The following is a 26,532-nucleotide window of genomic DNA, read 5'->3' on the forward strand; positions in this document are numbered from 1 at the left end:
GGTAATGAGGACATGGAGGGGGGAGGGGAGGGGTAATTGCCGCCTGTCTCGGCGCTGTCACTTGGACATGACACATCGGCGGCTCGTCGTCTTTCCGGGGGCATAGCCTGGCACCTTCACAAGAGCCGGCACTGTGCGGCCAGGTCACAGGTGTACACGGTGCCGGGCTTCCCCTCTGCAATCACCTTCCCTAGCCGGGCGGCACACACACACTGCACAGAGCTAACACCGGGGGAGGAGGAGAAGGAAGGAGGGGGTGGAGCTGGCGCTCGTCCCGCTGCCGCCTCCCACCGCTCATCTTTCTTCTTTCCTGGGGGCTCCGGAGATTGACCTCGCTAACCCACCCCCCACCCGGCGCCTCCCCCTCCTCCCAGCCAGGGGAGGGACCGCATCGCTCAGCCGCGGCTCCACTGCGTGTACACCAGCCTGCAAATAACAATAATAAACTTTGCTGCGATCGCTACAGACAGGGAAGGAGCCACAGCGCCGGGACTTAACCGTCACCACACGGGATTTATTACTACGATCTCTGCGGGGAAGGAAGGATGGCTGCCCGATCTCCTACTAGGATTTACACGGAGGAGCGCCGCCTGATACACTGATCGGGGGGACACGTTATCCGAGACAGACACTGCGATCACCCCGGACTGTAGGTGAGTCCCGATCACCGGGAAAGGCGGCTCATCATCCTATATATATATATATTCGGGGGGAGGACGAGCTATATACACAGAGCAGATCGGGGGGAAGTATACTATACATTGATGGGACGGAGTGCAATGTATATATTGTCTGTTAGCGGCTCCGTGTGTATGTATATACGGTGATCGGAGATACAATGACACTGGAGGAAAGGGATCGGGGAAGTCTGATATACAATGAGACTGAACGGAATGTATATCGATATATGAGGGGCTCCGTGTGTATATACTGTGATCGGGGAAGTCTCATATACAATTGTGTACCGATATGAGGGGCTCCGTGTGTATATACTGTGATCGGGGATAAGTCTCATATACAATGACACTGGAGGAAAGGGATCGGGGAAGTCTGATATACAATGAGACTGAACGAAATGTATATCGCTATATGAGGGGCTCCGTGTGTATATACTGTGATCGGGGAAGTCTGATATACAATGACACTGAACGGAATGTATATCGATATATGAGGGGCTCCGTGTGTATATACTGTGATCGGGGAAGTCTGATATACAATTGTGTACCGATATGAGGGGCTCCGTGTGTATATACTGTGATCGGGGATAAGTCTCATATACAATGACACTGGAGGAAAGGGATCGGGGAAGTCTGATATACAATGAGACTGAACGAAATGTATATCGCTATATGAGGGGCTCCGTGTGTATATACTGTGATCGGGGAAGTCTGATATACAATGACACTGAACGGAATGTATATCGATATATGAGGGGCTCCGTGTGTATATACTGTGATCGGGGAAGTCTGATATACAATTGTGTACCGATATGAAGGGCTCCGTGTGTGTATATACTGTGATCGGGGAAGTCTGATATACAGTTTTGTGCCGATATGAGGGGCCCCGTGTGTATATACTGTGCTGTGATCGGGGAAGTCTGATATACAATTGTGTACCGATATGAGGGGCTCCTGGTGCTGTGATCGGGGAAGTCTGATACACAATGAGACTGGAGGAAAGAGTCTATAGAGCGCTGTGATCGGAGTGTATAGCGCAGAGTAGATCGGGACAAGCCTGCTGTACAACGATCAGACTGAATGGAATTTATATTGTCTACTGATATATGAAGGGCTCCGTGTGTGTGATCGGGGAAAGTGTGCTATACAATGGAGGAGCGAGTGTGTATAGATCGGGGTGATGACAATGTATACAGATGGATATACAAGTACTGGGAGCGGAGTGTATAGCGCCGGGTGCGCGGCGCGGATCTGGAACAAGTCTGATAATACGGAATTTATATTGTACATCTATGTGATCGGGAATAATTCTCCGCTATACAATAAGACGGAGCGGAGTGTATAATAATAATAATGTGAGATGATCGGCACATCGCACACCGATCTGCTTCTGTTCGTTCGGAGTTCCGTTTTCGAATCTACGTATTACTAGAAATGTCAATCTGTCATCGGATGCTGATCACAGTTGTGTTTTATGAGCCTTGCTTTGTGTGTATGGGGGGTCTATAGTAGAACACGGCGATCGGATGCTATTCAATGTAATATGTCCATATAAGATATATATGTGTGTATTATTTTATTATTATTATTATTATTATACAGGTTTTATATAGCGCGAACAGTTTGCGCAACGCTTGACAATAAATATATATATATATATATATATATATATATATTCAGATAGTTTTCAGAGTTGTTTTTATATATATATATATATATATATATATATATATATAGGCTCCGTGTGTGTACTGTGCTGTGATCGGGGGAAGACCGATATATATTTATACATTTTCGGATAGTTTTCAGAGTTATGTTTACATATGTCTACATGTATATCAATATATAAATATTCGGATAGTTTTCAGAGTTGTTTTTATTTTCTATATACATAAATATAGGGGCTCCGTGTGTGTGTACTGTGCTGTGATCGGGAAAGTCTGATATACATTATATATATATATATATTCGGATAGTTTTCAGAGTTATGTTTTTTAATTTTTTTTGTTATATATATATATATATATATAAACTACATATCTTTACATATGGGTGTATATATATTCGGATAGTTTTCAGTTATGTTTTTAGTTGTTTATATATTATATAACTACCTATCTCTACATGAATGAATATATATATATATAAAGTTTTCAGGATTTAAAAAAATAAAACATACCCACATCTCAAGGTTTCCAAAATGATATATATATATATATATATATATATATATATATATATATATATATATATATATATATGAAACCTCTGATAATTAAATTTGGAAGCCTTGCGATGCGGGAATAATGGTATCGCTGTGTGGCCAGGCGGTATAGAACGTTCTAATATACGGAGGTCTCCGTACTTCTCGCTGTGTATCTTATGTATAGAAGTTCTCATATACGGAGGTCTCCGTACTTTGCGTATCTTATGTATAGAGGTTTCGGTGGATGTCGGCGATCCGGTAGCGATGTATAGGAGATGAGATCGCACACATGGATTCTTTCTATGGGATGGACGGACGGGGATGACAAGGGGTTAAGTCTCGCTCTCTAGCGATCAAATAAGGACTCCTGGCAGCCGCTTGTTTGTTCAGCCGACTCCTCGCTGCTGATTTCTCTTCCTGCTCGGGGCACGGCGAGGTTACGAGGAGTGTTCGTGCTGGCCCTTGTCCCTGCGGGCCGCCCCTCCCCCTCCATTAACCCTGGCCGCGCCGACTTTCCGATAAGCCCGGCTTATTATTGAAGGCAATTGTGCTTCCCCGGCGGAGCCTCTGCGATTGTAAAACACTAATTGGTGGCTTTTATTGCAGCTTTTTCAAATGGTCTCGGTGTGACCTTCTTTATATTGGTCCTCAGTTAGGCGATCTTCTCGTGCGATGTGCCGGGGACGATCGGGGGAGGACAGTAAAAGCTGTCTCGGGAAAGATATGAATATGGAAGCAATTAGGCAAGATGGGCCATTTCATAAGAGCAATAAAGCAGCGCGGGCTGCGAAGTGACAGCTTTAATGCTCAGCTAGAGGCTCCTACCGAGCGTGACATGTCTGCTCCATTAACCCCTTCCTTCCCAATGATCGGAGTACGGGGACATCTTCCGATCTCTACACCCCTCGATACTGAGCCATACATCGTCTGAACACAAATACATTGAAATAAAAAGTCCACATGTGACTCCTCCACCATTACTACTGAGCGGGTTATCTTCCACTTGTGTACGAGTCCTTTAGTCATGGAAGATCGGTGTTATCCTCTATTTGGGTAGCAGCCTTCGGGGGTTATCCTCCAATTGGGTAGCAGCCCTTTATTTTCATGAGGGCTCAGGAGTTATCCTCCAGTTGTGTGTAGGCAGTGATGGGAGTTATCCTCCAGTTGTGTGTAGGCAGTGATGGGGGTTATCCTCCAGTTGTACATAGGCAGTGATGGGGGTTATCCTCCAGTTGTACATAGGCAGTGATGGGGGTTATCCTTCAGTTGTACATAGGCAGTGATGGGGGTTATCCTCCAGTTGTACATAGGCAGTGATGGGGGCTATCCTTCAGTTGTACATAGGCAGTGATGGGGGTTATCCTCCAGTTGTACATAGGCAGTGATGGGGGTTATCCTCCAGTTGTGTATAGGCAGTGATGGGGGTTATCCTCCAGTTGTGTATAAGCAGTGATGGGGGTTATCCTCCAGTTGTACATAGACAGTGATGGGGGTTATCCTCCAGTTGTGTATAAGCAGTGATGGGGGTTATCCTCCAGTTGTACATAGACAGTGATGGGGGTTATCCTCCAGTTGTGTATATAGGAAGTGATGGGGGTTATCCTCCAGTTGTGTAGGCAGTGATGGGGGTTATCCTCCAGTTTTGTAGGCAGTGATGGGGGTTATCCTCCAGTTGCGTAGGCAGTGATGGGGGTTATCCTCCAGTTGAGTGTAGGCAGTGATGGGGGTTATCCTCCAGTTGTGTATAGGCAGGGATCGGGGTTATCCTCCAGTTGTGTACTAGTCATCTATAGCAGTGATAGGGATTGTGGGTTATCCTCCAGTTATACATAGGCAGTGATGGGGGTTATCCTCCTGTTGTATAGCAGTCTTCTATGGGGATCGGAGGTTATCCTCCAGCTTTGTACTAGTCATCTATTATGGTGAGGATCGGTGTAATTCTCCAGTTGTATAGTAGCCCTCTATACTACTAGACTAGTACACAGCTGGAGGATAACCCCGATCTCCATCACTGCTCTAAATGACTACTATAGAACTGGAGGATAAATCCCGATCCCCCATCGGTGTCTATAGATGACTACTGCACAAGAGGAATAATCCCCGATCCCCCATCACTGTCTATGGATGACTACTATACAATTGAAGGATAACCCCGATCCCTCACCATAATAGATGACTAATACAAAGCTGGGGGCTAACCCTTGACCCCTAGTACTTTTTTAGATGGCTATTATATAACTTTAGTATAACCCCCTATCCCGATCACTTTTTTAGATGACTACTATACAACTAGAGGATAACCCTAAATCTCCCATTGCCGTCTATAGCAGATTAGTACGCAACAGGAAAATAATCCCGATCCCCCATCACTGTCTATAGAAGACTAGTACAAAGCTGGAGGATAACCCCCAATCCCCACCATACACATGACAAGTACTACAAGTCAACTGTTTATAGAGAGGGATCGGGGCTATCGTTCTCTATAGACAGCGCTGGGGATCGGGACTATTTTCCAGTTGTATAGTTCCCTATAGACGGGGATCGGGACTATTTTTCAGTGGTATAGGTATAGTCATTTATAGACAGCGATGGGGATCGGGACTATTTTTAAATTGTATTGTTCTCTATAGACAGCGATGGGGATCGGGGATTACTTTCCAGTTGTATAGTCAGCTATAGACGGGGATCGGGGACAATTTTCAGTTTTATATAGTCATCTATACACAGCGCTGGGGATCGGGGATATTTTTCAGTTGTATAGTTCTCTATAGAAAGCTATGGGGATCGGGAATTATTCTCCAGCTATATATAGTCATCTATAGACGGGGATCGGGACAATTTTCAGTTGTATAGATTGGGATTGGGGAAAATGTTGTGTATTAGTCATATATAGCAGTGATGTATGATCGGGCATTCTCCTCCAGTGGTAGGTAGGTAGTGGTGGGGGTCGGTGTATGTATGTTCCCATCAGGGAATGTTCTTTGTGTGAATAGCAAGTCTTGCCTGTGTTCTCCTTCCTATTGAGCGGCAGGAAGCAGCCTAGCGCTAAACAAACACTGATCAGTTGGATAGGGATTGGTGATAATTAGTGAGCCCGGGGGAGGGGGACATACAAAGGCTGCCGATGACTCAGACACTTGACAATTACTGACTAAAATCCCGAAGTGGAGGCCGATCCTGCGCTGCGAGTCATGCCCATCGTGCTATGAATGCCGTGTATTGCGAGTCATGCCCATCGTGCTATGAATGCCGTGTATTGCCAGTCATGCCCATCGTGCTATGAATGCCGTGTAGTGCGAGTCATGCCCATCGTGCTATGAATGCCGTGCTCTGCGAGTCATGCCCATCGTGCTATGAATGCCGTGTAGTGCGCTGCCAGTCATGCCCATAGTGCTATGGATGCCGTGTAGTGCGCTGCCAGTCATGCCCATCGTGCTATGAATGCCGTGTAGTGCGCTGCGAGTCATGCCCATCGTGCTATGAATGGCGTGTAGTGCGCTGATAGCGATCCGCACAATACAATTGCTGGATGGCATCATTAAGACACGTTTTAATGGCTTATCTGAGGATGGCTCCCCTGGGATTCGGGCATGTTGTGGGTAACACTTCCAGTGCTGGTTTACATCGGGCTCACCAATACGTGTTTTCTTTCCCTGATTTATAATAAACTCGGTACGCGAGAAAAATAATGCCACAAACAGCGCTAAATTGAGCTTGGCACTGTTTTCTGCTTCTATTACCCACCGAGGCCCGCCTGTCCTAAGCGGTGCTACGACACCTAACCGTGACAATCGGTGATAGTACGATCTGATCGGGATCATATATTTAGGCCCATAACTCCAATGGATGGCATGCCCTCTGTGCCATAGACAGGCTTTAGGAGTTGCAGGTGAATGGCACGAATGCTTGGTCGATGGAGATCAGATCTAGGTCCCGGACTGTGTAGGCATGCCCTCTGTGCCACTGGGTGTGCAGAATGGTGAGAACCCATAGGTCCGGGACTCTGGTATGGATGGCACCTCCATGGTATATGGGTTTTAGACTGTGCAGATGGGGGGCAGGTAAATGGCATGAATAACAAGTGTCATCGGCAACTTCTGGGTGTTCAGTATATTGGATTCAGAACTGGGTGGCACATCTTCTGTGTGGTAGGTAGGCTTTGGGTTGGCAGGATGGTAGGAGGATGAAGATCAGATTGTAGGACCAAGGTACTGGAATGGGTAACATGTTATCTGGGTGATAGGCAGGCTTTGGGGATCAGGATTGGAGAATGGCCTTGTTGGCATACCATGGGATGCCAGTTATACGTCTAACATTTTGGAATAGCCGGCGTGTGGATGAAGGTCAGATCTAGGGGCAAGTAAATGGCACAATGCCATCTCATCTGTCTCATTGGTTTGTGGATGGAGATCAGAGTCTGGGAAGGGTGCCCTGTGGAGGAGATATAGGGGCATACATCAGCAATGAATTGGCTTGTCACCTATATGGAGGACAGGCTTCCGTGGCTGTGCAGTAAACACAATCCTGCCTACAAAGGGTTATCTTATCGCACATCCCCTCCCCCAGTCTGTCTCCATCTGATGCACAATCCAAACATTAGGCTGGATGCGGAGAGCCCTCAGAGAAGGAGACAACCTGCTCAGGGAGAAGCAGAGATAAAGCAGAGGGCTGTCTCCACAACGAGCCGAGCCCTGCAGGGACAGCTGGAAGCGTTAGGCGTGATTAATAGGAATAATAAAAGGCTTGCGCTCGCAGCCCCGGCTCCAGGAAATAAAAGCCTCCATTTAATATGTGCGCGGCTCAGCTGCAGGCAGACACATCGTACAGCCCGAGCTGCTCCCACAATTATCCAAATACACACAGGAAGATACAACTAGACACGGGGAGATCAGAGTGACAATGGCTCGGCCGACCAGGATCGCCCACTTACTGTGTACAGCGATCATACCCATTCTGAATAATGGATATATAGCGATCACCCGTTCTGAGCGATCATTGTAGGACGATTAATCTGAGCGGTGATTGTAGGACGATCATATATATATATATACCCGTGCTCTAAACGATGAATATAAACTCTAGAGCGATCACATACCTAATCTAAATAATAGATCTAGAGCGATCACACATCCGATCTAAATAATAGATCTAAGGCGATCACACACCAAATCTAAATTATATTTCTAGAGCGGTCATATCGTAGAGCGATCAGATTTCGGGCTAGTGATCGTGAAGCGATCAGATTTCGGGTTGGAGATCGTAGAGCGATCAGATTTCGGGTTGGTGATTGTAGAGCGATCAGATTTCGGGCTAGTGATCGTAGAGCGATCAGATTTCGGGTTGGTGATTGTAGAGCGATCAGATTTCAGGCTGGTGATTGTAGAGCGATCAGATTTCGGGCTAGTGATCGTAGAGCGATCAGATTTCGGGTTGGTGATTGTAGAGCGATCAGATTTCAGGCTGGTGATTGTAGAGCGATCAGATTTCGGGCTAGTGATCGTAGAGCGATCAGATTTCGGGTTGGTGATTGTAGAGCGATCAGATTTTGTGTTAGTGATTGTAGAGCGATCAGATTTCGTGTTAGTGATTGTAGAGCGATCAGATTTCGGGTTGGTGATTGTAGAGCGATCAGATTTCGGGTTGGTGATTGTAGAGCGATCAGATTTCAGGCTGGTGATTGTAGAGCGATCAGATTTCGGGTTGGTGATTGTAGAGCAATCAGATTTCGGGTTGGTGATCGTAGAGCGATCAGATTTCAGGCTGGTGATTGTAGAGCGATCAGATTTCGGGTTGGAGATCGTAGAGCGATCAGATTTCGGGCTAGTGATCGTAGAGCGATCCCCCAGACGATTGTAAATCTATGACATTACCCGGCCGGGGCTCATTATCTCTGCGGGCTCGCCTTTGTTTTCAATACATTTGCAGTGTTTTTAGAATGTTTTGATGCAATTTATTTTCTAAACTATTGAGGTGTGGCAAAGAAACGCATCACGTTACAGTGCGATTCATGTTGTATGTCGGGAATCGCACCGCATGTACATAAAATCTTTTATTCGGTGATGATAAAAAGAACGATCTCCCGGCCAGATCTAGTATTCGGGATGATTGTAATGTAGAGCGATCTCCGGCCAGCTGGTGTACATCAGGCCGGCCCTGATTGGTTCCATGTGAGTTGAGGGCCGCAAGGATTGCCAAGGCTGGAATCGATCTTCTATATGGGGGGGAGGGAGGCGGTGGAGGGCGATGTGTCACGATCCTCCAGACACGGACATCACACACGTCGCCACGTTTATCTGTCACGCCGTATTTATGACAGTTGTGTAATCTGTGAGATTAGAGGTCTGTGTCCTTCCTATAGGGCTCTTGTGATGTAGCAACACATAAAAAGCCAACTTGCCGGAGCAAGTCATAGCACGGCTTGGCTGAAGTTCAGAGTGCTGGAAGAAATGCGATCATTGTGTGGAAGCAGCTGTTGTGTGCTGGTAGTTCCCCTGCACTGTGCCTAGCACCGCAACCCACATTAACCCTTCACTGGCGCCCGGCCACATGTGTGTTCAGCAAAATGTACGCAATAAATATTAGGTGAAGATGTTGGCCTTGTTTGCATTTAAACCTCAAGTAACTGCAGAGCACTTTTATTACAAAGTAAAGGGGGTGCATTCACGGGTATGTGATCTATGTCTGGGTCCATTCTTAGGCATGTGGTCTAGGTCTGGGTCCATTCTTAGGTATGTGATCTAGGTCTGGGTTCATTTTTAGGTATGTGATCTAGTTCTGGGTCTATTCTTAGGTATGTGATCTAGGTCTGGGTCCATTCTTGGGTATGTGATCTAGGTCTGGGTCCATTCTTAGGCATGTGGTCTAGGTCTGGGTCCATTCTTAGGTATGTGATCTAGGTCTGGGTTCATTTTTAGGTATGTGATCTAGTTCTGGGTCTATTCTTAGGTATGTGATCTAGGTCTGGGTCCATTCTTGGGTATGTGATCTAGGTCTGGGTCCATTCCCAGGTATGTGGTCTGGGTCCATTCCCAGGTATGTGGTCTGGGTCCATTCCCAGGTATGTGGTCTGGGTCCATTCCCAGGTATGTGATCTAGGTCTGGGGTCTATTCACAAACTTGTGACCCGAGGTCAGAGGTAGGACCAGTTGTCTGCTGCAGCCCAGTAGACTGACACTACCAAAAATGTTGATTTTCCAGTGCAGATCAGGAATTTTGGGACCTGGGTGTTGTTCAGCAGGGTGGGCACAAGGAAAGGCTGGTACTTACTCTTTGTTGCGGGTAACAAAGGGTTGAAGTGTTATTTTTCTCTATGGGGTCATTCACAATGTGTTGGATGCAGAAAACAATCCAGCATGGTGTGTCATGGGGGGTAACATTTTGAACACAGCTGGATTCTCCTCCCAGCAGGCCCACCATAGAAGACAAGGCCTCAAAGCTTATCCTGTAGCCATGAAATTCTCCCCCACTCCCAACTGCAACATTTGTACTTGGGCATTTGGCTCAGTGCCCACTAATCAGGTGGTTCCAGAGCACTTGGCAGAACAAACCTGCACATTGTGATTTAACTATTCCCCATTAGTGAGAGTTCTCCTCACGTTTTGCCCCTGTGACACCAGGACAAGACAAATAAAGGGGGATGAGGTCTAACATTAACCCACCCTATCACAAGCAAGGTTTTGTCTGCACTTCAAAATGTATGTAAAGGCAAATTTATGGGGGGTTTTAATTAAAATGGGCAATTATGGGGTTAATGAAGAGGCCTCATATTGTTTTCTCACCACCTGTCATACGCCTCTGAAAGGTTCTGGTTGCTGACTGCTTTTCAGAGGCCGACAGAAATCTAAAGTTTGCTTATCCCCTGTCAGGTTCTTATTGCGGTCTTCACTGTCAGGGAGACATAAATGAGGGGGAAACGTGACATGTCACCAAACCAGGGGTGTCCCCCTCACTGGGGAGACATGAGGGGGAAACGTGACATGTCACCAAAGCAGGGGTGTCCCCCTCACTGGGGAGACATAAATGAGGGGGAAACGTGACATGTCACCAAAGCAGGGGTGTCCCCCTCACTGGGGAGACATAAATGAGGGGGAAACGTGACATGTCACCAAAGCAGGGGTGTCCCCCTCACTGGGGAGACATGAGGGGGAAACGTGACATGTCACCAAAGCAGGGGTGTCCCCCTCACTGGGGAGATATAAATGAGGGGGAAATGTGACATGTCACCAAAGCAGGGGTGTCCTCCTCACTGGGGAGACATAAATGAGGGGGAAATGTCACCAAAGCAGGGGTGTCCTCCTCACTGGGGAGACATGAGGGGGAAACGTGACATGTCACCAAAGCAGGGGTGTCCCCCCTCACTGGGGAGACATAAATGAGGGGGAAATGTGACATGTCACCAAAGCAGGGGTGTCCTCCTCACTGGGGAGACATAAATGAGGGGGGAATGTGACATGTCACCAAAGCAGGGGTGTCCTTCTCACTGGGGAGACATGAGGGGGAAACGTGACATGTCACCAAAGCAGGGGTGTCCCCCTCACTGGGGAGACATAAATGAGGGGGAAATGTGACATGTCACCAAAGCAGGGGTGTCCTCCTCACTGGGGAGACATAAATGAGGGGGGAATGTGACATGTCACCAAAGCAGGGGTGTCCTCCTCACTGGGGAGACATAAATGAGGGGGGAATGTGACATGTCACCAAAGCAGGGGTGTCCTTCTCACTTGGGAGACATAAATGAGGGGGAAATGTCACTAAAGCAGGGGTGTCCTCCTCACTGGGGAGACATACATGAGGGGGAAACGTGAAGGGAAATCTCCTCAGCGGGACACACAGCAATGAAAAGCCCGAACCTATTTCTACTCCATCCTCAGATAAGAACGGGAAATATTGTAACATCCTTGCAATGGTAACCATTTATGTGTACTTTGCATGAGAAAATGAGCAGTAATGTGTTTCGTATTCTATATTGGGCAATGGCTGTTACAATGTGGCGGTGTGATTGTACGGTTGCAGTGACGATGGATAGAATTCCGGCGATGAAAGGGTTCGGAGCCGTCCTCGGTGGCGCTATAGCCGTATAGAGTGTCTGAGGTAATAATAGGAGGCTGTTTAATTCTCCCATCGCGTCTGGGCACAGCGGGGACATGGCAGGGGGAGCGGAGCCAGGCTGGTGGGCAGCGGGCACATCACAGGTGACAGAGAGAAGTGCCAAACAAGGCGATGGCGGCTTCTATAGAGGAGCCTGGTGCTGGTGGGGGCGGATGGCCCCCAGGCGGGTGTAAATTGAAGGCTTTGTGTTTGTTGGAATGTGTGCCGCCCGTCACTGGATCCTTTGTTTGGGATCGCCCCCGGGCACTGAGCTGACCCCCCCACATAATTAGCATGGCGCTGGGCGAGCGCCGATCCGCTCCGCTCCTGACACGCCGTCTTACTGACTGCGAGCGGAAATGTAGAGAGAAAAATCGGTTTATCTTAATCTATGGCATCGATCGGCGCTGGGGAGCCTCGGGGGAGGCAGGACGGAGCAGCTGCTATAAAACAAAAGGAGCCGCCTGCTTAACATGAGCGCCACGTCTCCCCGATGTGTCCTAAATCAGCCCGAGCTCTGCTAGTGCCCGCATCCGGGGCGAGTGTACCCCCTCCTTCCCCCACCAGAGCTCAGGGTACCCCCCCTCCCCCCACCAGAGCTCAGTGTATCCCCTCCTCCCCCCACCAGAGCTCAGGGTACCCCCTCCTCCCCCCAGAGCTCAGTGTACCTCCCCCACCAGAGCTCAGTGTACCCCCTCCTCCCCCCACCAGAGCTCAGTGTACCCCCTTCTCCCCCCAACAGAGCTCAGTGTACCACCTTCTCCCCCCACCAGAGCTCAGTGTACCCCCCTCCTCCCACCAAAGCTCAGTGTACCCCCTCCTCCCCCCACCAGAGCTCAGGGTACCCCCCTCCCCCCACCAGAGCTCAGTGTACCCCCCTCCTCCCACCAGAGCTCAGTGTACCCCCTCCTCCCCCCACCAGAGCTCAGGGTACCCCCTCCTCCCACCAGAGCTCAGTGTACCCCCTCCTCCCCCCACCAGAGCTCAGGGTACCCCCTCCTCCCACCAGAGCTCAGTGTACCCCCTCCTCCCCCCACCAGAGCTCAGTGTACCCCCTCCTCCCACCAGAGCTCAGCGTACCCCCACCAGAGCTCAGGGTACCCCCTCCTCCCACCAGAGCTCAGTGTACCCCCTCCTCCCACCAGAGCTCAGTGTACCCCCTCCTCCCACCAGAGCTCAGTGTACCCCCTCCTCCCACCAGAGCTCAGGGTACCCCCTTCTCCCCTCACCAGAGCTCAGGGTACCCCCTCCTCCCACCAGAGCTCAGGGTACCCCCTCCTCCCACCAGAGCTCAGTGTACCCTCTCCTCCTCCCACCAGAGCTCAGTGTACCCCCTTCTCCCCCCACCAGAGCTCAGGGTACCCCCTCCTCCCACCAGAGCTCAGTGTACCCCCTCCTCCCACCAGAGCTCAGTGTACCCCCTCCTCCCACCAGAGCTCAATGTACCCCCTCCCAGAGCTCAGTGTACCCCCTCCTCCCACCAGAGCTCAGTGTACCCCCTCCTCCCACCAGAGCTCAGTGTACCCCCTCCTCCCACCAGAGCTCAGTGTACCCCCTCCTCCCACAAGAGCTCAGTGTACCCCGCCATAACCAGAGCTCAGTGTACCCCCTCCTCCCACAAGAGCTCAGTGTACCCCCACCAGAGCTCAGTGTACCCCCTCCTCCCACCAGAGCTCAGTGTACCCCGCCATAACCAGAGCTCAGTGTACCCCGTCCTCCCATCAGAGCTCAGTGTACCCCCCCCCCCCCCCAAGTTTATCAGAGCTCAGTGTACCCTATAGTATTATCAGGGCGCCTATTACCCCACACAGACTATCGGAGTTCTTTGTAAACCCCCCTCCTCCTCCTCCTCTCTCTTCCTGCCATCAATTTGAGATCGCGCGGCGGCGGCGCCCCCTCCCCCGGCATTTAGCAGCAGGACGCGGCGCTGGCGCAGTGACGAGAAGACGGCTCTCCCCCCAGAGCAATTAAAATGCGGCCCTGGAATAAATCATCCGCCGCGATAATCCTGTTAATAAAACGCAGCTTGTTCCCTGACACTTCTTCCCGTGTAACCCCTGCGCTGCCGGAGCCGCTCATGGCAAAGCGGACCTGTCCCCCTCTCCTGATCGGAGATGATCGCATTCCTCCGCCGGGAAGGGCCATCTGCTGCGCCGCTCCCCCGGACTCCAGTCCTCAAGGTCACGTACACCGTGCGATCGGATTTACTAACGATCGATCGTGTGCGGCAATAGTCAGCCAGTCACCGGATTCTGACATCCGGGGGATCCCCAACACCGCCACATTAACTATTATCGGGGTACAGACTATATTGTACAATCACCTCCCGATTATCGGGGTACAGACTATATTGTACAGTCACCCCCTGATTATCGGGATACAGACTATATTGTACAATCACCCCCTGATTATCGGGATACAGACTATATTGTACAATCACCTCCCGATTATCGGGATACAGACTATATTGTACAATCACCCCCTGATTATCGGGGTACAGACTATATTGTACATTCACCTCCCAATTATCGGGGTGCAGACTATATTGTACAATCACCACTGATTATCGGGATACAGACTATATTGTACAATCACCCCCTGATTATCGGGATACAGACTATATTGTACACTGTGTGTCCATCGGACTATAGATCGCGGAGTCGCAGGCTCCATGTAATGCGACGGACGCTGTCTAGGAAGCTCTGTATGTAGGTCATTGAGTGATGGTGATTGTGGCCCCTGTGTATGTAGGTCACGGAGTGATGGTGATTGTGGCCCCTGTGTATGTAGGTCACGGAGTGATGGTGATTGTGGCCCCTGAGCGGGTGCCGGAGGCAGGAAATTAAGGGCTCTCCCGCATCTGCCTGTCACCTTTCACCTGCCGCCTGGAGCGGAGCGCACAGCGCCTGCTAATGATTGATACAGGGGCCCCCCCAACATTCTCCCCGGGGTTTAGCCGTTCGATTTAATGTCTCCTATGTGATCCGAGGCTTGGAAGAGTCTTCCATAATGATCGTGTGTGTATGGGAGAGCACGTCGGTACAATCACTGAGATGAGGAGAGCAGGATACATGAATATTATCGCCTTCTACCCTGTACGATGTATAATGGTGTGTGAGAACGACCTACTGGATTATATATAATGGCGTGCGATGTGCCCTCGGGGTCTGTGCGGAGTATAACTGGGGTGATAAATCAGTCTTAGAGGGGCGCTATGTCCATGTATAGGGGAGATGTGATATGTTATGTATAGTGTATAGGGGAGATGTGATATGTCGTGTATAGGGGAAGATGTGATATGTCATGTATAGTGTATAGGGGAGATGTGATATATAGTGTATAGGGGTGATGTGATATGTCGTGTATAGGGGAGATGTGATATGTCGTGTATAGTGTATAGGGGAGATGTGATATGTCGTGTATAGTGTATAGGGGTGATGTGATATGTCGTGTATAGTGTATAGGGGAGATGTGATATATCATGTATAGGGGAGATGTGATATGTCGTGTATAGGGGTGATGTGATATGTCGTGTATAGGGGTGATGTGATATGTCGTGTATAGGGGAGATGTGATATGTCGTGTATAGGGGTGATGTGATATGTCGTGTATAGTGTATAGGGGAGATGTCATATGTCATGTATAGTGGTGATGTGATATGTCGTGTATAGTGTATAGGGGGTGATGTCATATGTCATGTATAGTGGTGATGTGATATGTCGTGTATAGTGTATAGGGGGTGATGTGATATGTCATGTATAGTGGTGATGTGATATGTCGTGTATAGGGGTGATGTGATATGTCATGTATAGGGGTGATGTGATATGTCATGTATAGGGGAGATGTGATATGTCATGTATAGTGTATAGGGGTGATGTGATATGTCATGTATAGTGTATAGGGGAGATGTGATATGTCATGTATAGTGTATAGGGGAGATGTGATATGTCGTGTATAGTGTATAGGGGAGATGTGATATGTCGTGTATAGTGTATAGGGGAGATGTGATATGTCGTGTATAGTGTATAGGGGGTGATGTGATATGTCATGTATAGTGTATAGGGGAGATGTGATATGTCGTGTATAGTGTATAGGGGAGATGTGATATGTCATGTATAGTGTATAGGGGAGATGTGATGTGATATGTCATATAGTGTATAGGGGGAGATGTGATGTGTCATGTATAGGGGAGATATGTAATGAGAGAACTCCGATGTATCCGTATATAGAGATGGGCTCAGTATATGATGGGAATGGCCCATGTAATATGGAGTATAATTGTGGTTGCGATATAGTGAGATGGAGAGCTCCGATGTGATATTACAGTCGGGATGATACGATAACTTACAGCTACGATATCTCCGGGATGACGGGGGGCGATGTACTGCTGCTATACAATGTGTGGGGCGACGTGTCCGTGAGATATATACAATATATAACAGACATATCGTCCCTATAAATCCACATCGTCCTAATGCACTAAGCATTTTATATTCCCAGACAAATGACACATTGTATCTCTATCTGGCCATATAAAATGTGCCGATGTTATTTATCGTGGGATAGAATGTTTAGTGTATGACAACGATGTGTCCGTGAGATATATCTATGGATATATAGGGACGATATATATCAATACAGTTCATTGGGACGATGTGCCCGTGGTATATATGTATATAAGGACGATGTGCCCGTGGTATATATGTATATAAGGACGATGTGCCCGTGGTATATATGTATATAAGGACGATGTGCCCGTGGTATATATGTATATAAGGACGATGTGCCCGTGGTATATATGTATATAAGGACGATGTGCCCGTGGTATATATGTATATAAGGACGATGTGCCCGTGGTATATATGTATAAGGACGATGTGCCCGTGGTATATATGTATATAAGGACGATGTGCCCGTGGTATATATGTATATAAGGACGATGTGCCCGTGGTATATATGTATATAAGGACGATGTGCCCGTGCTATATATGGACGATGTGCCCGTGCTATATATGTATATAAGGACGATGTGCCCGTGGTATATAGGTATATAAGGACGATGTGCCCGTGGTATATAAGGACGATGTGCCCGTGCTATATATGGACGATGTGCCCGTGCTATATATGTATATAAGGACGATGTGCCCGTGATATATATGTATATAAGGACGATGTGCCCGTGATATATATGTATATAAGGACGATGTGCCCGTGATATATATGTATATAAGGACGATGTGCCCGTGGTATATAAGGACGATGTGCCCGTGCTATATATGGACGATGTGCCCGTGCTATATATGTATATAAGGACGATGTGCCCGTGCTATATATGTATATAAGGACGATGTGCCCGTGATATATATGTATATAAGGACGATGTGCCCGTGGTATATATGTATATAAGGACGATGTGCCCGTGCTATATATGGACGATGTGCCCGTGCTATATATGTATATAAGGACGATGTGCCCGTGGTATATATGTATATAAGGACGATGTGCCCGTGGTATATATGTATATAAGGACGATGTGCCCGTGGTATATATGTATATAAGGACGATGTGCCGTGGCATATATGTACGATGTGCCCGTGCTATATATGGACGCTGTGCCCGTGGTATATTTGTATATAATGCCCGTGCTATGGAATCATAGAGGACACGCGGCATTGTGTAGCACGTCCTCGCGGTATACAGACACATAGATGGTATTCTCCAGCTGTAGTTGGGAAGCGATGTGTCCGCGCGGTATATAGCCGGGAGATCAGGTAATGTATGGGGGGCACTATGTGTCTGATAGGATCATACAGGGTGATATATGGACACGGACGATGTTCCCGGTGATAGATTGTACAAATACGATGTATAGTAGATGTGTCCGTGTAATGTATCTGGATGATACGATCGTGTATTCTACATCGGAGACACGCGTGTCCGCTCTTATATCTGCTGCTGCCGTGAGTCCGGTAATTCTGTACGGGGGTTACTTTGTGTCCGGCTGATTATATACAGACCCTATGGACGGGTGAGATATATATATATTGGGGTGATTATATATAGGGTTGCTATGAGTCCGGATAACATAGTTTGTTTACCACGAATCCGAGAAATGATCTAGGATTCCTACGAGTCCCGGTAATAATATGAGTCCGGGCGATTATATAAGGTGTTCCTATGATTCCGGGAGAATATACAGGATTCCTATGAGCTCCGGTAATTATATAGGGTGATCCATGAGTCCCGGTAATTATATATGACTCCGGTTAATTATACACAGTCCCTGAGAGTCCGGGTGATATATATTTGGGGTTATATAGGATTTCTATGCGTTCCGGTAATTTATATATGAGGTTGCTTTGCGTACCGGTGGTTATATAGGATATTATGAGTCCGGTAATTCTATATATAGGACTCCTATGAATCCGGGTGATATATTGGGGTTCTTTTGTGACTGGGTGATTATATACAGGGTTCTTATGAGTCCGGGTGATATATTTGGGGTTCACAGTGATCAGGGTGATTATATAGGATTTCTATGAGTTCCGGTTATATATATATGAGGTTGCTTTGAGTGCCGGTGATTATATAGGACCTTTGCGGGATCCGGGTGATATATTTTGAGGTTGGGTGATTATATAGATATGCGATGAGTTCCGGTCATTATATATTGGGGTTATATGAGGTTCGGGTGATTATTTATAGGGTCACTGCTGTGATATAAATGGGGTTAGTGGTGCGTCCGGTATACAGGGAGAAATCGGATATATATATATGTTGGTAATGTGTATATATATATAGGGGGGTTTATATGGTATAATATTTGTATATCTCTATAATCCTCCTAGGGGATGGAGTGCGGTGATCGGGGCTCTCTCTCTCTCTCCATATACAATGACAGAGCCCTCCGCACAGATCTCCGCTCCTCTCCCCTCCCTCCATCTCCTCTTCTCTCCCGGGACTCTGTAAGAAGGATAGAGCCGCCAGGACGGAGCGGGGAACGCTCTGATGTCTGGGGGGAGGGGAGGCGGGGGGGGGGGGATGTGCCCATCGGGGGTTCAGTCTGGAATGATGACAACTCTCTGCGATACTCCGGCTCAGTGATCGCCGCCCGCACCGTGCCGGGATCGCTGACAGAAGATCGTCGCTGACAAATGGCTGCGGGTCTCGGTGGGTTAATGAGATCGGCTGGTGACCTATAAACGACCCCAATTTGCATCTCCCCCTCCCCCCCTTTTTTTTATTGCTGGGAAATTCCCTGTAGCAGCAGCCGATCTCCCACCTCCCAGCGCTGTATTATGGATGATCGGGGACTCTGAAGGGGGCTGCCTTTATACATTGTGACATTGCTCGATCTGTGTCCAGTGTAACATTGCCCGATGTGTGCTAGTGTAACATTGCCCGATGTGTGCCTAGTGTAACATTGCCCGATGTGTAACATTGCCCGATGTGTGCCTAGTGTAACATTGCCCGATGTGTGCCTAGTGTAACATTGCCCGATGTGTGCCTAGTGTGACATTGTCCGATGTGTGACATTGCCCGATTTGTGCCTAGTGTGACATCTCCCAATCTGTGCCTAGTGTGACATCTCCCAATCTGTGCCTAGTGTGACATTACCCGATTTGTGCCTAGTGTGACATTACCCGATTTGTGCCTAGTGTGACATTACCCGATGTGTGCCTAGTGTGACATCTCCCAATCTGTGCCTAGTGTGACATTACCCGATGTGTGCCAAGTGTGACATTGTCAGATGTGTGACATTGACAATGTGTGAAATTGTCCAAAGTGGGACCAGTGTTACATCTCCCAATCTGTGCCTAGTGTCACATCGCCCGATGTGTGACATTGCCCAATTTGTGCCTACTGTGACATTGTCCAATGTGTGCCTAGTGTGACATTGCCCGATGTGTGCCTACTGTAATATTGCCCGATGTGTGCCTACTGTGACATTGCCCGATGTGTGCCCCAATCTCACGTTCTTCCTTTCATGTTTCCACACAGGGGACACATTGACCGGACGCGAGAAGGCTTTGCTAGGAAGGGGGCGACATGCTTTCGGCAACCCCCCTGTATGGGAACGTACATAGCTGGATGAGCAATGAGAGAGTCCGCATGTGTGGCATCAATGAAGACAGGTAATGGCCCTAATTAATCTAAATTACAGCATCTGCTGAGCCGCCTCCATTCATCAGCCCCGAGGAGCCCCGCATATGGAAGGCGGCTTCCTGTCCTCCAGAGACACCGATCATCACATCGCGCCCTGTGCCTGATGAATGCTGGGAAGAGCTCCTCTCACCCCCACACTCCCAAAGACTAATCCACCCATCATTAGGGCTCATTCACACCAATCACAGGCTGCCGCTCTACATCTCTGTACTCATGTGAATGAGCCCCATGCACCAAATAAATAAAAGCAATTGGTTACACAGCACTATGGTAATGGTGTACGTTCTAGAAGAACTGTAAATGTAGAGCATTAGCACAAGTGCTTGAATATTTGGCTCATGCTATTAGATAATAATAGAAAGTACCACACATCACATGTAACCCCTTGCTGCCACCTCCTGCCAGACCTTGAGCCTGGGTACACATTCTGCACACACACGTCATGGGTATAATAGGCCATTCATTAGAACCCTCTTTATTTCTTCTTCAGTAGATTGTACAATCAGATTGCCACATATGTGGCAGCTTTAGCGACCCTGAAGGCTGTAGCCCCGTCACTAGTATCCCCCCTTTACACAACCATCATTTTATTATAAATGAACAATATTTTTTGTTAGAATAGTGTGGCCATTGCAGACATTTTCCAGACTGGGTGCATTGGCAGACACTTGGGAGCGCTCATTATCCCCGACAGCCTAATTATTGGAATTGGTGCTTCGGTTGGTCTGCCAATATGGGGCGGTGTATGGCCATACAAAGGTCAGCTGACTGCCAAGAGGTCTTTCCAATAAAAGGTCTTTCCAAAAACGTGTAAATGGTCTTAGCAGCGTTCTGATCTATTTTTTTTTTCCTTCCAACATCGCCCTGTTTGTAGGCTGGCTTTACATTTGCTCATTGTGGCAGCGAGCAATAAAAGACACATTTTACCACAATGTCCATTAATGCACAGTGGTGTGCTGCCTTGTCGAAAACGCAGCAGGCATGTTTTTTTTTTTGTTTGTTCCTTGAGAGTGCAGTGTAAACCCATTCAGTATAAGCCCATGGACTAGTGTGAAGGGGCCCTCAGGGTGGCAGCTGTTATTCTGCAATTAGCCATACAGGCAGCAGTAGTGACACCTGCAGGCTAAACTAGGAACTACTCAATTTGAAAAAAGTATTCTGGAAACAAAGCATAAAAATACTTATGTGTTCAGTGACAAAAAGGAGTTTCTTTTATTTTTGATATTTTTATACAGCACAAGGAAAAAAAAGTGTTTTTAATTTTTATTTAGGCCCTTTCCACACAGGTACAGATCTGCTTTCAGCAGGAGATCTCTCCGCTGAGCCGGCAGATGAAAGGTCCCTCTCTGCTCACTGAGCAGGGAGGGGCTTGCATGCTGTCCATTTTCATCAGATCTCACCCAATCCGATCTGCCATGGATGGATGGGGACATATCGCCATCCGTCTGATTTTAGCGGATCGGGTCGGATGTCAGCGGACATGTCTCCGCTGACATCCGACGCTCCATAGACATGTATGGAGTGGGCGTTCCGTGGAACGGTCCAACCATGTGAAAGGGGCCTTATGCCGCGTACACACGATCGGAATTTCCGATGGAATTTTCCATCTGAATTCCGATGAAGCTGACTTCCATCAGTCTTGCATACACACTGTCAGACTAAATTCCGGCCGTCCAAAACGCGGTGATGTAAAACATTACGACGAATAGAGAAAAATTAAGTTCAATGCTTCCAAGCATGCGTCGACTTGATTCTGAGCATGCGTGGGTTTTTTCTCCGTCGGAGTTGCACACAGATGATAGGAATTTCCGATAGTTTTTTTTTTTTTTCCCATCGGAAATTTTTAAACACAGATGGAAAAAAGTCTGATGGGGCCTACACACGATTGGAATTTCTGGACTTTTTTTTATCGGAAATTCCAATCGTGTTTACACGGCTTTAGACTCAAATAGTAACTGCCCACTATACTAATACTACACTAGTAGGTGTAGTATTATTCTTAATCACTGATCTTAATGTAACTGGAAGAAAATGGCAGTGGAATTTGTGCTTAGGTTTTAGGAATGTTGTGTGCCATTAGTAGGCTTATTCTTAGATTTTTCCCCATATGACATGAATTTGTGCTGTTTTTCTATAGTGAACCAGCGCAAGGGTTTGTACCGGCTTATGGTCTACATTGTTCATGATTACAGATTTTCTCTTTTCAGGAAAATTCTAATTAATGATGGCGACATTCAGAAAGCCAGACTTGAACTGAGAGAGGATCACCTTGGTCACAGCTTGGTAAGCAAAGAATAAATACGCAGCGCCATCCTGGAAATTTTTGACTAGTCCAGGGAAAAATCACTCCAAATACAAGTTATGACATCAGCCAAAACATGATTAAAGTATTTCGTACATGGCTTACTTTGTGTTTGTTTTGTTGTGAAGTGTATTGCAGGGTTATCGGTCTGGCTAGCCACACATTGTGCTTTCTTATGCCAGCCATACATGGATTGAAATTCAACCAGTGCAGCAGGGACCAGCCAAATTTCGATCCATGTATGGGAAGGCTGGTTGAGTTGATAGATCTACTTGTGTACAACCAGCCTCTTGATCAGCACTGCCAGCTATAGTTGGCAGTGCTGATCAGTGTATTCCAATGGTGGGGTAGTCTTCCTGCTGTCAGGCTCAGCGGGAGGGGTTTACTCATCGAATGTGTGGAATGGAGTCATTTTCTTTTGAATGGGAAAAAAAAGCCTAGTCTATAGCCAGCCTCAAGCCAGGTTCCAGCAACTGGCTGAGATTCAAACCATGTGTGGGCAGGCTGAATGTACCCAAGTTGATCGATCAATTAAGTTGTGTCCAACCAGCCTGCTGGATTTTACATTCACTGTAACCCACCATTCTGTAACCTACCAAAATTGATAACCCCCCTGTGCAGCAACATGGAGAGTTATCTGGCTCGGCTAATATAATTATTATTATTTTTTTATTATTATTATTATTATTATTATTATAATACAGGGTTTATTTAGCGCCAACAATTTAATTTACAACATGGTTCAATGTTTATTTTTAAGTGGAAATGCCCTTTTAAAGTGATCTATTTCTTTTATACTTCCAATTTAATAGAACAGTCACTGGTAATTTTTTTAGATATTTGATTCTCTTTTTTTCTTGTTTTTCTCATTTTGTTATAAAGGTGGATGCGGCAGCTGTACACAGAATGGATGGCTTATCAGCTCTTGGCATGGACCGAACTGGACTTATGCAGGAGGGTTTGCGAGTACCAGGTGGCATGATCTATTCTAGTTTATGTGGTCTTGGCGCTGATAAAGTCAGAGAACCTTCCAACCAAATTCCAGGCCTGGGATATGCACCTGACCGAAATTCTGATCTTCAGTTTAAGCCAAATGCTGCTGATACAATGGAAAGCTCTTCTATAACTGGAAAACAGCCAAACGGCTTTAACTCGTTGTTTAAAACCCCACCAGGACTGCAAAAGACATCTGTCCCTACCAGTGAGGCACTCGTTTTGGACAGAACAGCAAATGACAAGCAGAGTCAGTTGGGTGTTAATGGTGCTAACTACTTACGGATTCCATGGATGCACCCCTATATGGACAATACTTCTCCAGCTATGTACCCCTTCATCGACTCACCAAATAAGTATTCTCTAAACATGTATAAAGCGTTTCTACCTCAGCAGTCTGCTTACAGTTTGCCCCAGCATTTGGCCTACTCACCTGTCTGTACAAATGGTGAGCGTTTTGTATACCTTCCACCTACCCATTATGTAAGCCCCCACATTCCATCAACTTTGGCACCTCCCATGAGAATTCCTGCACCTTCAGCACCCACTAGTGTTCACTGTCTAGAAAAGAATTTACAGTGGAAAATGGGAGTTGGCACAGGGTCCACTGTTGATCCACATGGATATTCACACATCCAGACGAATAAACAACCAAGGGTTCCCTGTCCAAAATCTGTAGCAAACAGTATCTCTCCAGAAGCCTCAATGTTGCTGACACCTTCTCGGAGACCATCACCAAGACTTCACCAGACGGGTCAACCCGTTGGGGACAGCTATACAGATTACCAAACCTATGTTAAAATCTCAACACCGCCTACTTCTGTTGTCCACACCAAATCACACAATAGTGTGATCAATGAGTTAAGGCCATCCAGCACAAAAAACAACAAATGTGTCGAAAGTGACATTGCGCATATACCAGCACCCCCTAAAAAGCATTTGAAGGAAAGAAAAGAAAGCAGGTCTCCTAGCTTGGTGGAAAAGCAGGCACCACCTCACAAAGATGGAGCAGAGAAGCCACTTGATTTGTCTTCAAAGCTTGGTGACGTAGAGATGTCTGCCATGTTGCTTTCAGGGCATTCAGGGACTACTTTGGGAATGAGCCCCAGGGAAATTCAGAAAGCTGCTATTTCACCGTCTGGGAGTGGCAGCTCTGTATATCGACCTGAAATAATTAGCACTGCTTCATCATCATGGGTAGTGCCTGGCATGACTAGCACAGAAGACATGAATGGCATGATGATGCCACTTAAAAACAAAGCATTGGAGAGGGTGATGCCACAGCAAAGAAGTTCCTCATGTCCTCGTATGGGGAGCTCAGAAGGAGTTATCAGTAGCACTACCGGTTGTGTGTCCAGTGCAGGTCGTCCAGCATCTGCTTCACCTGCTCCCAATGCCAATGGGGAAAACAAAAGCTCTGCAGACAACAGTAAGTCTGTCTCACAACAGGTTCAGCCTACAAGTACACCAAGTAAGAGCAGCAAGGCACCAAAGTCTTCTGTCCTAGAGTCAACCTTAAAAGTGAGTGAGAGTGGTCTACCTCCTACTCCCATGTTCTTGCCTCAGAATGAACCCTTCTGCTCTACACCTTTGGCTTATCCAAGCAGTTTTATCCCATACCAAGTTTCTGAGAGTCTTGCGCTATCTCATTTACACTTACATGGCAAAGCTCCTGTGTATCCTCACCCTGTCTTGTTGCCAGGTGGAAGCCTTTTCTCCAGTCCAATGGGACCAAAGCCAGGAATTCCCTACAGCATACCAACTACCAGGGATTACATGACCTACCAAGATACCTTGGGTATGGTCCATCCAATTTTGCTACCACCCCCCTCTATGGAATTAAGTAAAGATGACAAAGCAGAGAGGAGATCAAGGTCACACGAGAGACCCCGATATGAAGAACCTGTTGGCCGGAGTAGATTGTTGGATATATCTGATTCAACTCCAAAGCAACATTTTGAGGTTACAGCAGATAAGACTGTGAAATCCCACCAGCCATCTGTAGTAACCATAAAGCATTCTTCGAAACCAGACATGTTGAGTTCTAATGGGGAAAAAGACACAAAGGCTGACAATCATTTCTCTGTCAATGGTTTTGTGCCTGAAAAGCCTGTAATGAACGATCAGCAGAAATCGGAGCAGGTCTCACAACAGCGGGATATGGTGGTACATGGGGATGAAATGGTCAGAGATGACATTTCAAGAAAGAGCGACTTTCATGAATCTTTTCAGGCTCCCAGACCATCTCAGAGCTCACCCATTTTTCCATTTAGACAGGAGAACCTTTCAGGAAACCAAAGCATGGATTGCACTGCAGTTGAGCCCTGCGCTCGCTTCATGGTTCCCAGTCAAAATCGAGATTCACCAGCTGGATTTTACGGCCAGCAACAGGAAAAACTGCATCAGTTTGTTTTGACAAATGGCCATTTAGATTCCGAAATGGCAGAAAGAGCCATGAAAGATACTTGCGAGGAATTTGAAACTATAAATGGGAAACTTGTGAAAAAGTCCTCAAAATTGACTAAAAGGATAGCAAACTCTTCCGGCTACGTGGGGGACCGGTTTAAATGCATGACTACTGAATTGTATGCCGACTCCAGCCAACTAAGTCGTGAACAAAGGGCTTTGCAGGTGAGTTCATGCGTTTTCATGCCTCCTTAACGTATGGCATTTTTTTTTATGACCGTGTACACGCAACCTCAACCAATCAGATATTCACGTTCATATCATTGTTTAAAGCTGGATGAAAAATTAGGTCTAAATTTAGGAACTGTAATCATGGCAGATCCTCTTAAGAGATAGAAATACGAGAGCTGCCATTTCTGACTTATTCTAAAAGATGCAACAGAGCTTGTCTTACCTATCTTTGTTTCTCTACTTGGTGAAACGTGGAACAAGCGTGTGCATGTCAGGATACCAGATATGCACTTGCTTGTTCAGAGTTGGTAGTCCACTAGAGCAGTGTTTCAAGGCGCCCCAACAGGTCATGTTTTCAGGATTTTCCACGGCTGTGGTAATTACTAAGGCAGCGAAACTGATCAAATCACCTGTGCAAAATAATGGAAAACCTGAAAACATGACCTGTTGGGGCGCCTTGAGGA

The 26,532-nt window shown here is 47.1% G+C and overlaps 1 protein-coding gene across 3 annotated transcripts in view; it reads left to right on the plus strand.

Annotated features, from left to right (window-relative positions):
* Positions 1–375: 375 nt before the first annotated feature.
* BCOR (BCL6 corepressor) overlaps positions 376–26,532 on the plus strand; it is a 58,839-nt gene continuing 32,682 nt past the window's right edge. For 2 of the 3 annotated variants that reach the window (XM_040338112.1, XM_040338114.1), the window contains exons 1-4: positions 376–653; positions 19,972–20,105; positions 22,344–22,419; positions 23,321–26,062. In XM_040338112.1, coding sequence (XP_040194046.1) covers positions 20,020–20,105; positions 22,344–22,419; positions 23,321–26,062 — 2,904 coding nt within the window. In that variant the 5' untranslated portion in view covers positions 376–653; positions 19,972–20,019. Of the gene's footprint in view, positions 654–17,599; positions 17,742–19,971; positions 20,106–22,343; positions 22,420–23,320; positions 26,063–26,532 lie in introns of those variants that run through there. The other variant, XM_040338113.1, reaches the window with a different exon arrangement.

This window comes from Rana temporaria, chromosome 2 (assembly GCF_905171775.1).
Source record: "Rana temporaria chromosome 2, aRanTem1.1, whole genome shotgun sequence".
NCBI classification, from domain to species: Eukaryota; Metazoa; Chordata; class Amphibia; order Anura; family Ranidae; genus Rana; species Rana temporaria.